Source organism: Netta rufina (assembly GCF_964035555.1).
Source record: "Netta rufina genome assembly, chromosome: 4".
NCBI lineage: Eukaryota > Metazoa > Chordata > Aves > Anseriformes > Anatidae > Netta > Netta rufina.
This window is the reverse complement of record NC_140127.1, coordinates 34,140,034-34,152,608: the sequence shown is the minus strand read 5'-3', so window position 1 is coordinate 34,152,608 and position 12,575 is coordinate 34,140,034. Positions and strand designations below refer to the sequence as shown.

Below are 12,575 nucleotides of genomic sequence, written 5' to 3'. Positions count from 1 at the left end.
GCGCATGCACCCTGCTTCAAAGTGTTATGGGAAGTCCTTAAACAACTCCTAAGCACAGGCACAGCCCGGCACGAAGCCAAGAGCCACTACTGTTGCTCCTGCTAGTAGTGGTACTGAAGCAGACCATGTTGGGATCTGCTGGCATGGATCAGAGACTTTCTGGCCTATGAAGCCATTCCCCTGTGGCATAAATAAAAAAGAAAATACACCTTCCTCCAAGGTCAGCATGTCTCCTCCAGCAGCAAAACCAACATGGTTCCAGCAGGAAAGCAAAGGAGACTGTAGCATGGCTCCAATAAGTGGTGACCTTCCCCTGCATTGTGCAGTACCAGGGCAGAAGTCAAGTCATATAAGGGTCTATTTAGGGTGCAGTCAAATATGCCCAGTAACTGCTGCAGAGACTAGGGCAGCTGCATGCAATGGAAGTGATCCTTGCTTTTTTTTCCCCACAGATTATTCCACCTGGAGGAGACTGCAGCTGAAGTCAGGTAATTCATATGCTGAGCACCAAGCACTGCGTAGCGACCTGCTACACGTGAGAGCGGATAAAATTACTAAGCTTAGGCATAGTTAATACTTGTTTTTCATAGTCCCTTTTTAGTTCCCTTATTGAGCCATCTTTATCATTCTTATGCAGACCATATTGTCACATGTATTCATGAGAAAACAAGTCAAGGTTCTATGTTCATCATAAACCGTAGTATTTTCTGACCTCTCAGGGCTTGAATCTGAAATCACAACACTCCACTGTTTTTCCAAGGGATTTTGATTGAAATCAGTCCATTATAACTCCAGCTTCTACAGCTATGTTCAGACATTGATATTCAGACATCTATGGTTAAAAAACAGAAGCTATTTTTGAGAAGCATACCCTGAAAATACAAATGCTGACATTACAGCATGACATTGCATTAACTTTGAGCAGCAACACGCACTTGTGATATTTCATAGCCACCTTTCCCTTTCTGTCCCTTGGGTTTGTTCTCATGCCCGTGTCACACCGCGCCACTCACCGAGTTGCATTGACCCGTCAGTTTTTAGACCTTCAGAGTGAACTGGATCAGGAAACCAATCTGGCTCTCGCATATAACACATACACCATGCCCAAATCAACGGCAAAAACAGCGTCAGACCAGACTAGACTCCAGGGCATTGCCCAACAGCATGTTTCGTCACTGAAAACAATATATTGGTCAACCGCAGATGACTTCCAACAGCAATCTCTACTCAAGCCTAAGTTCAGCAAAGCACCAATACGTACACAGAAATCTGATTCAACCGGGCAGAGCACTTGAGAGCACGTTTAAGTTCCATTAATGCTAAGTGCTTGTTGAATAAGGACAGGTTATTGAATCAGAACTTAACAATTTACTCCCTCTGCAGACAATATGAGTACTGCATGATTATTGATACCACTGCAACAATCCGCATGGATACTCACCTGCATAACTGCAATGCATATCCCATACAATGAGAACATTTGACTATACGGTAATATTTCAGATATTAGTGTCTTCCAGTCCTCACTAAAAGCAATGGACCCATACTGTCAAAATATGGATAATCAAAATTTCTTCTGCTTGCTTATTTAAACATCTGTGCACAAAGATGATCCTACCTTCCCTTTTCCAGACAGTCAAGAGATCATATCACAGTGATATTCTGTATCACCAAACATGATGTAAAAGCTAGTTTATTTTGATAATAGTCGGTAACTGTTTCCTATGACAAACCAATTTCTAACAGCCAAGTTCTGTAAAGTTCAGCAGTATCAACTGACCATATAAATGTTTCAGTAATATATAACATGATTTATGACCCCCCACAGAAACAACCAAACTGCAGATAATGGCAGAGGGACTGAGAACAGAGCTCTTATTTCCACAGATTTCAAAGATCTGCCCGTTCATGGAACAAGTTTTCCAGCAATGCGGACTTCTCTGCCATTAGGACACAAGTCAATTTATGTGTATAATTTAAGAGAAAAATAAAGCATCATTAGCAGTAACTTTTAAAAAAGATACTTTATACAGATTTTGAACTCCTCAGTAAGATGAGCAAATCAAAACAGAGCACCCTCAACAAAATAATGATAAACAAAGCTGTAAGAAGTACAAGGCTGTTAAATGCATGCTGGTACGCTGAGGAGAACCTTTAGACCTTCTGGCTTGATTTATTAATGCAGGCTCATAATTTTTTAAGTGAGAAATAAAGACACATTTAGAGGTTCCTGTTATATCAAGATTACACCCAGAGCTGTTAAAAATTACATAAAATTATACATTAAACTACAAAAAAAAAAAAAAACAAGTATTACTTTCTAAATTTAAAAAAAAAAAAAAAAAAAAAACAAACAACAACAACACAAGTACATATTTAAGGTTATAGTGTATAAGATAAAAGAAACACTGTTAAAAAGGTTGCACAGGAAACTTATGGGAAGCTAAAGGGGAAAACAACCCTACCAAAGCACGGAGAATATTTTAACAGCTTGGTCTTTTTCCCATAAAGTCCATCAGCAAATAAACAGAGGTGAAGGCCAATCATAAATTCTAAAAATAATATTTACCAGACCTTTATCTCTCTGCCAGGTATCATTCTGATAAGTGACTATTCTAGATAATTTTTAACACAAAAGTTTATTTACAGAAAATACTTGCAACAGCCTGAAATCTGATTTTAAACCGAATCACCCATTCAAGTTGGTGAGGGTTACACATAAATGAAGGCTACGTTGTTGTTGTTATCTTTTTTTGAGCAGCAAATGTACCACCCAGCCCAGCCTGCAGGCTCTGGACCGCACACCAGAGCCAAAAAAATGTCCTGATCCATGTGAATCGTTCAGGAGTAAATAGGTGTAAGAAGTCTCTAAACACTGTCAACATGGATCAAAGACTGGACTGTAAACCCTAAGAAGTCAATGACAGTCTTTCAACTGATTTTAGCATATCTGAACTCTAGAATATCAATACATTATTTCACGATATCTCCTTGTCTGAATGATAACAATTAAAATCTAACAACTAATAAGTATAGTAAATTTATTATTTAGTAACAATACTGTGTAAATGTGTTAATTACCCCACACTATATCACACCAGTGAACCTTTGCTGAAACGGTAACACCTCATGCCTCACCAGGATAGACAGGCTAGCAAACAGAAACAACTGTTTAGGAACCTGTATAACTTTGTACCTTGAATTCCTTTCAGACTACCCAGGCTCCAGTCAGTTCAATTACATGCTTAGATTTCAACTTTCAGTTCAATTCTTTGACCTGTCTACCAGCTAAGACATGTAGTTAAATGCCACCTTGGAAGAATAGGTTTGAGGGTATTTTTGTTTAGCTTCTAAATCAAAATCAGAAAGATTTATTATTATTACTAAAAACAGTAATAGGAAAAAAGAAAGAAAACAAGAAAAAATACATGCCAGATCAGCAAGTGGTACAACATTCCCTACAGCCATTGGGGAAAAGGACTTGGACTTAAAAAGAAAAAAAAAAAGTAATGTGAAAGTTTGGAAAGGTATTGAGCACAGCTGTTGCTGAATCATGAGAAAAAAAAGCATGTGATTCCCTTTCATCTTCCACCTGTCTCAGCAAGCAATACCTTGCATCTGCAGTGGCCCCCACACCCCCATCACACATGGGAATAGGGAAAAAGTCTTCCCAGATCTCCCCAGCATGGAGATGCACCCATCTCCAGAAGTCCTCTCCTCCTTGGCAGGGACCCTACACCTGTTCCTGGCCTGGGAAGAAAGCAGATTTGGGGGAGATGCATGGAAAGGTGACATTAACAGGTAATGGCAACAAAGAGTTTGATTTCTAGCCAGATTTCAAAACCATCCAATTGCAACTGCCACAAAGACTCCACAGCAAGCACATCAGCCCTTGGTTTGCACAACTGCTGCATAAAGTGAATATGTACATGTACATACAAGAGTTAATATGGAAATTAGAGGGAAAAGGCACATTTGCAGAAAAAGCTTTAGGTAAGAACTAACACAGCAGAAAGGTCATCCTCCTCAATTTATACTGTTGTTTCAAGCAACCATGACATTTTCCTGGGCCATTTTGAAAATTACATAATTGGTATGATCATGAGTCTCAGGCTCGTACCCTGATTCAGATGAGCAATCACCTTGAAGCGAAATCTTATTTGGATTCTTAGTGCAGATTTCCATCAACGATATCACACGATCTCACATACCTTATTTTTCAAGCCCACTTTGCTATTATTTGTTTTATAAACCACTGTTTCTTAGAAATGTCATTCATTGGGGTTGGGGCGGGGGGATCTACATACACAGACACACAGGTATGATTCACCCTCTATTAAAAATAAAACATGTTCCATCTTTCGAAGACAAAGACATGTTCTGCATGCATATTAGCATAAGAAACATGTCAAAAGGAATAGGGGAATTATTATTATTATTATTATTGCTTAACAAGATCTCCTTCCCCAAACACTGCAAATTGCAATGTTATAAACAAAGTTACCACCATCCACCTTAAAAATAACCATAACTGACCACATCAAATAAAAGTAACTAAAGGAGAAAAAAATTATGTTCCATTTCACGGTGGGTATTTGGTCAATAAGGTTGCAAGACATTTTAAATGCGTAAACCATGCTCATTAGACACTATCAGCAAATATAATTGACTCAAGAAAGCACCAATTTAATAACAGGTGATATTCTAATAGGAAAAGAGAATTATTTCTAGTAACATTCTGAATAGCCATTTTGAAAAACCTTCTTCACTCCTGGTCACCCAGGCCTTTCAACCATGTAAGCTGCAAGGCAGAAGCATATCAAAAAGGTACAATATGGGACAGCTGAAATACATGCTGTGAACTATACATGTTTTATTACAACACTTTGGAAGATGAACAAACTTGAACATGATTTCCTTGGTTTTAGCTGGAATGTGGCACAGGAATAAGGAGAAAAGTGAAGATGAATTTGAGGCTCATTAGAAAGAGTGAGCTTTTACAAGCCTCTGTGACTTGTTAGTACACAAATATCTGAACAGGCAACTATGCATTCAAATCTGTACTGCTAAGATTACCTCTACATTAATTTATTTTGAGACATGAAAGGGTTTCACACAGGTCCCCTGCTGCACCTGTTAGCAGAACGCCATTGCCAAGCAGATTAACAGTAACATTTAGTAAAATAATGGGGCTGAGTTAAAGATTTGAAATGATGACACATGTCCTAATCTGGAACACAGATCAGGATGTCTGACGTGTTGCAACCTTGCAGATCACCACCACCTAAACAGAATTCCACGCGTGCAGTAATTGCTCTAAGCACTAAAAATTTCAGGACTATAATCATGAAAAGCAACAACTACACTCAGCTGCATATCTTACTAAGGTATCAGCTTAGAAAACAAAGGTGGGAAAGTGGAGTCACATCACATCTGATGACAGACTATACATTTACTGGTCCAGAGGCAAACCAGATGAGAAGAGCTACCATGGAGTTATGTCAGATCAGAAGGTACTCCTTCAAAAGCCTTATGAGAAACTGTCATTAAAAACATAATTATTGATGACCTTGCTCCTACCAGTACTTCCCTGTTTACCGTGCAGTGGCTGACATCCTGCAGCAGATGACAACCTTGACTCAACCAGAGCAGCACTTACTCATACGAGAGCTCTCACGGGTGGCAGGAGCTAGTTGCCCAAGTAACAGCGCTCATCCACAATGGCAATTAAACACTGGGCCTTTGTTTTCAGACAACCCATCAGTCTTCTGCTGAACTTTTCCCGCTATATAAATAATGCAATTTATGAAAATTTCATCAGGTAAAATAACTAGAAAACAATAACTTCATCTTCCTTCATCCAGAAAGCACATTTGATCCAAGCACAGATGATAACAAATATATAGCTATGTGCAAAGTTCAACACGAAGGTGGGATACAAACCTTCCATTTTAAGAAAGGTGCATTAAGAAGTATATTCTCTACAGATGATATTTGAAATTGACAAAGAAAAAGTACAATTTGCAAATTGGTAAGCAGATTGCAGAGATACTGAACGGGTCTGAGAATAAAATGCAAATATTTAAAATATTTTTTTCCTCCCGTGAACTCTAGATCAATAGATTGTCTTCCCTCCCCCAAAGCACCATTATTTTAGGTGTTTTTCATTGCAACATTATTTCTTTTTTTTTTTCAGAAATACTTAGAATCATACAAAAATAGAGAAAGCTACGCATCTTCATCACCCCAATCCAAGAATAAGGTAGAAGCTGTGTATCTTTCAAAAAGAAAAAAAAATAGAAAAGACCTGAGAAAGGTAAATGCAAATTCTGTTATCAGCTATTTCACCGAGCTTTAGCACAAACCTTGGTCAGCCAGTTTGACACATGAAGAGGCTATGTAGCTACTGTAGCTCGGTCATGTTGCCAGATGCATTTAATAATTTGTAAAATTGACTGTGAAATTAAATAGCTTATGTAACTAAGTGTCCTTTATAAAATACATGAACACCTGTTTGTTTGAGAAGTATGTGCTTCCAGGAATCAGCCAAGAGATACAAAATCAAAGGACACTTGCATATTTCTTTCACCAAAAGTAAGGAGATCAGTTCATCCATTTATCCCTTTCAAATGCGTCAAGTTTTAACAGCCCTCCTCCTTCTGGAGGCATTTTTCTATATATACAAACCAAATGTTCCTACAGTTACAATACAGAAATAATACGTTGCCACAGGCTTGTAAGGTTTAGTTTTAAAACTTAACCAGCTGAAGCCTGGCGTAAACTTACAGCCATGCATCCTTGCAAAAATGGATTCCTGACATTACCGTCTTATACTCATCTCAACATTTCATCTGAGGTACAACACATTCAAGCACCAGCTAAGGAAGAATACCCTTTATGGGACACACGAGAGCAATTTTGCTAAGCTCTCATTATGGGAAAAGCAACATTTGTAGTAGTAAGAGCTCATAAACATACTAAAGCTACACTTTCAAGTCTAATAACAATAGAATATAATATGTTCTTTTTAAATATTAAAGCGATCACTTTGTTTTTATTAAAGCCATAGTAAAATATAGCAAGCAAGCAGCCAATCTAACGATAGGAATTGAAATGCAAACACAGAATTACACATCAGCCTGAGAAATACCACCCCAGCCCCCATTTTAATTCACATCTTGTTTAATTAACATGAAAACTTGTTAAAAAAAAAAAAAAGAAAGAAAGAAAAAAGCAGTAACTTGCTTGCTCACCTGGACACGTTTTCTGGAATGTACTCTAGAACTGGATAGCCATCACTTCTTCTGGATGCCAGCTCCGAATGCGATTTCCAGGTCTCCACTAGCGTGCTGACGGGAGGAAACGAGCTCAAGTGCTGAAACGTCTGCTCTCTCGCAACTGGCCGTGACAAAGATATCGTGCCCTGGGCACCGATCCTGTAGTGAAAGGACTGTCCACCTGAATTTACACCAACTATGGCAGAGGATGGTATACTGTTGTCTTGGTAATAGCTGCCATCATCAGGCTCCTGCTTAATCCCCACAGGGAGGCCTGGATTTGGAAAACCGCTACCTTCGCAATTGCCATCAAATGAAGAAACAGGTGGTCCTAAAATCCCAGAAAGAGAGTAGTAGTCTTTGTCATCCATAAAAGAAAAGTATGAGCCATCTGTAAATGGAAAAGGATTTACTGTTTGATTCCCTTTAAAAGAGGCACCGGAACAAGGATGTTTAGTGGACTCTTGCTTCACTGGTACTGAAAAAGGGGAATCAGAATTTATTTTGCTGTTTTCTCCAATGCACGCACTACCGAACGAACCGTCTGGCTCGGGTTTTATGAACTGAACGAGGTTCATCTGGCTGTTGTTTGAGATGGCATTCTCCATTTCCTCCATTTTGGGAAATGGGATTTCTTGAGCACCCTTGTCTTTTGTTTCTGGACTGGGAACAGTCTCTTGGCTTCTGCTAGGTCCAGCCGACGTGCTGGAAGTGGGGAATCCTAGAGAGTTGTTGATGGGGCTACAGATTGAAGATCCCACAGTGCTAACCGCTGGGCTGGAACGAGTGGACCTGTTGTTGGCATTGGAAGGGCTGGCAATAGAGCTTCTCGAGTTCACGTTTGCAGGGCTGGACACAGAAGACCGCATAGTGATATTGTTAGGACTTGAGACGGGAGATTTCACGCTGCAATGACTGGGAGGACTAGAAATTGGTGATTTCATGCTACTTATAGGGCTAGAAAGTGGAGACCCTACGTTGCTAACGTGTGCGGGACTGTGCAACATTGACCCCCGGTTTTCAACGTTAGGCGAGCGCGACAAAGGAGTTCCCTGGCCGATGGGGCTGTGCACGGCAAAGTTCCCAAAGTTAGCAGTAGTTGAGGACACAGAGTTAACGCCAGCAGGACTACACACTGAGGAAGTCATGTTCTGAGGACTGCAGCCCGAAGGGCTTTTCTCTTGACACATGATCGGGCTTTTGACAATAGCATGCATGGCACCGCCGTTCATGGCGCTTCCTGAGTCCGACATCAAGGACCTCAAGGGCCTGCTGGCGCCGTGGAGGGGAGAGGAGCAGTGGCCGTTCTCCTTGTAGAGCTTCACCAGCTGCTCCACGTTCTGGTAGATCTTTCCAGGGCTGCCTTGGTTCTGCTGGTCATAGGGGTAGTCAGCGTCTCGTATCGAATCCATATACAAACCCATGGATTCGGCCACCGTCGCCGACAGTTCCTTTGACTCTGTTTCAGTTTTGATGTCGGAGGGCAGAACACCAGGCTGACTGCCGTCTTGCTGCAGGCAAGAGAGGAGCTCGGGTTTTTCTTTGTTGTTTCCTGGAGTGCTGCTGTTTGCAAAAGCGCCAGCAGCACAGCTTACATTTACAATCTCCATATAGTTACTGTCACCAGCCTGCTCTCCAGCACCTAGAGAAGAATACTCCACAGACTGAGAAACTTGACCCCACCGTCTCTCCATCTCTAAGCCTTCTGGGTAGCTGTGGTATCCTTTTGTCTCCATAACTAGCAAAGACATACACAAAAAAGTAAAATTAATAAGTGACAGGACAGTGCAATTTCCTAAGGAAATTTCCTAATTTCCTAAGGAAACAAGGCGTATCCGCTCACTCTGTCTATCCCCGTCTGTCTGCTTGCCAGACCCACTTCCCGCCCCATCAATCACTTCTCAACCATTTGTCCAGTTCCAGTCAAACCAGGGGAGAAGGTGTCACAGATACGACAGTCCTACGGGTTCAGAGAGAAAACAAGCCAGCAGACTGCAACGACCCCAATTCCTGCCCTCGCCTTGCCCCGAAAGGCACAGCTAGGCAGCACCAGCACAACCCTGCAGCCAATGCCAGCGGCACCACCAAAGACCTCACACTGTCATGTTGCAGGGACAGCAAAGCAGGAGAGGCTGGTGAGCTACAAGGGTTTCTCTTTATCCTCCAGCACTAGAAATGATGCTTTGAAAGAAAGCAGCAGTTCTATGGAGCTGGGTACAGACCTGTCCTTACACAGACACGCAAGCTTGTCATACGGCCGCCAGAGGGGATGCGGAAGGATGGGCTGAGCGGGGAGAGAAGCATCGCAAAAGTTTCTTCCACAGAAAGAGGAAGGGTCTGCAGGACCAATAAACGGGTCTGTAATTCCACCAACCTCCATGGCAGCCAGCAAAAGGAATATGTAAAGGGAAGTAAACCTTCTTATAAAAAAGGTCCTAAAGAAAGCTTCCCGCCCACCACGCCACTCTCCCTAGGCAGGGAGCAAGATGCATGCCCATTTTCTGAGTGGTCATGCATTATTTTGAAAATATTCTCCATTATTCTGAAAATTGTGTATAGGTAACAGCAACTTTTTTTTTCTTGGCAGGAATTAGTTCATCATCAGATTGTTAAAACTGCAGAAACTTAACCACCGTTACTTGTGATACCAACATTATGCAAAGATTTTTCCCCTTTCAAAAAGTACTAATTTTCCAATTTTAACAGCATTTCATTGCCTTAACACTACTTATAAACAATTTTTAAGCAAAACCACGCACACATAAAAAAAAAAAAAAAAAAAACTTAAAGGGAAAGACTGGAACACTTCTTTGCCCTTACTGAGCACTATGGCCCTATACCTACGTTGCCCTCAGGGGCAAGTTTTATTAGAAGACGATTGCGTGTACCGAATCACATCCCCCTAGCCTAAAATTTTCAGCCGGGAGCGCCTGCTTTCACAGAAAGCCCCTCCCGGATAATCACTTACCCCCGATTTAAGTGCTGAGCAAGCCTAATTCCTAGAGAAATCAACTGCAGCTGCGGGTGACCAGCATTTCTGAAAAACCGGGGGGGACTCGGTTCTCAGGCTTACGGGGAGGGTGTGAGCTGCAAGCCAGCTTTAACCCTGACAGCCCCGGCAGCAGCTCGGTGCGCGGGGCAGCTGCGGGGCCAGGCCCGAGGCGACCCCGGTGCGTGCGCTCGGCAGCGGCAGGCGGGCGATCCCTCCCGCAGCAGCAGGAGCAGCAACAAGCAGCAAAGCTCCAACTGGCCGCGGAGCCGAGCGGCGGGCACGCTCCGAAACTTTACCAGCCCGGGATCTGGGTCACCCCGCGGGAGAGAATTACAAGAAATAAAAGAAACCTCCCGCTCCCCTGCTGCTGCTGCCGGGGCGAGCGGCGCCGCTCGGCCAGCGCATCCCGGGAAGCGGCCGGGGGAGGCAGCCCCGCGGGGCTGTGCTGGGCTCCGCGCCGCTCACCGGGCACAGCGCGGCGGCTGCCGGCACCGCTCGCCCCGGCCCCAGGCTGCGAGCAGCGGGGGGCTCCGCGGGGCTCCCCACACCCCGGCTCCCCCCGAGGGCGGCCCTGTGCGCTCCCCTCCGCCGGGACGCAACACCCGAACCCCCCCCTGCGGGGCTGCGCCCCTCACAGCCCCGGGGGTCCCCGGGCTGGGTACCTGTTGCGGCGGGGCGCCTCCTCCTGCCGGGAGGGAGCGAGGGCGGAGCGGGGCGGGGCGGCTCCCCCAGCCCCTGCCCCAGCCCCGGTCCCAGCCCCAGCCCCTGCCCGGGCGGCCGAGGCGCGGCGCGCCGCCCGGTGTCACGGCGCGGCAGCCGGGAGGGGACGGCCCCCGGTGCCAAGTCCTTTAACAACATGTCACATGCCCAGATAAATTCAAGTTGACGGCCCGCCCGCCGCGCGCCCCCATTGGCTGCCCGCCGCGCGGCGGGGGCCAGCCCGCCTCGCCATTGGCCGCCCGGCGCCGTCACTCATCCGCCGGGCGACATGACTGATACAAAGTTGCTGCGACACAGGCGGCGCGGCGCGGCTCCTTAAAGCCGCAGGGGCCGCCGCGGCCCCCCCCGCCGGAGCCGGCCCCCCGCGCCCAGGGGCGGCCCCCCGCGGGCAGGTGGAGGTGTGCGGGGCGCGGCCGCCCCCGCCCGGTGCCCGCAGGGCCGGGCATCGCCTCTGCGCCGGCCCTGGATTTCCGCGTTTGTCGGGCAGCAGCGCATGAATATGCATGCGGAGCCGGTGCGGGGATGGGTTAAAAAAAAAAAAAAGGGAAAAAGAAAGGGGGAAAATAAAAAAAAAAAAAAAAAAAGCGCCGAGGTTCAAGGACTCGTCCTCTACACGCCGCCGGGCTCGTCCCGCCGCGCTGCCCCGGCACCGGCACGGCGTCCCGCGGGCTGCCTGCCCCCTTCCCGCGGAGATGCGGGAAAAAAGAGAGAAAAACCCCGACCCCCCCCCAAAACCCCTGCAAGCGCCCTGCAAACTTTGAGCCCGCGGTCCCAAGTCGCTCCGCGAGCCCTCGCCCCCGGCCCCCGCAGCGCCCCGCGTCCCGCCCGCAGCCGGCGGCGGGGGCCGCGCATCGCCGCGGGGCTGCGCGCACCTCGGCCCCGGCTCGCATCCCCCGGGAGCAGCGGGGACGGGGCTCCGCTCGCCCTCCGTATCACATCGGCGGCGACGGCGCGACCACGGCCGGGCTCGGGGCTCACGTGCCTCGCCCATCCCCGCGCCGTGCCCCGAAATCGGGCACCGGCCGAGGACGAGGAGGGGAAGGCGGCGGGGAGCCCCCGCGGGGCTGCCTCGGCGCTTCCCCCGGCGAGCAATGGCCGTGCCCTTCCTGCGAAGTTTTCCCCGCCGGGGACGGGACCGGCCGTGACCTGGATCCGCCGGCTCGGGTGGCAGCCGGCCCCCGGCTCCCCGCTCCCCGCTCCGCGCCCCGCGCAGGGTCCGCGCCGCACTCACCTCCTCTACGACATGGTTGCGCGGCGGGAGGAGGCACGGCCCCCGGCTACTGCCAGCGAACCATCCGGCAGCGAGCCTGCACCGGCACCGATGACAGAAAGAAAAAAAAAAAAAAAGGGAAAAAAAAAAAAAAGAGGGAGGGGGGAGAAGAAAAAAAAAAAAAAAGTGTGCGGAGGAAATGGTGGGAGCGGGGCTGCGGCAGGCGGCGGGGTGCCCTCGGAGCGGCTGGGCTCGGCTGGGCGGACAGCTCCCACCATGGACGCCTAGGTGGGTGGGTGTTCCCGCGGGTCACACCCTCGCCCGCCGGCGGAGGGGAGCGGGGGGTGGATCCTCCAGGAGCGGGGAACGGGGGCGG

The 12,575-nt window shown here is 46.8% G+C and overlaps 1 protein-coding gene across 2 annotated transcripts in view; it reads right to left on the bottom strand.

Annotated features, from left to right (window-relative positions):
• Positions 1 to 12,347, bottom strand: part of NR3C2 (nuclear receptor subfamily 3 group C member 2) — a gene marked incomplete at its 5' end in the record, with an annotated part of 201,358 nt that extends 189,011 nt beyond the window's left edge. Inside the window, 2 exons of one of the 2 annotated variants that reach the window (XM_084285696.1) lie at positions 7,254 to 9,015; positions 12,221 to 12,347. In XM_084285696.1, the coding sequence (XP_084141822.1) occupies positions 7,254 to 9,013 (1,760 nt within the window). Of the gene's footprint in view, positions 1 to 7,253; positions 9,029 to 12,220 lie in introns of those variants that run through there. The other variant, XM_084285695.1, reaches the window with a different exon arrangement.
• Between the last annotated feature and the right edge of the window lie 228 nt (positions 12,348 to 12,575).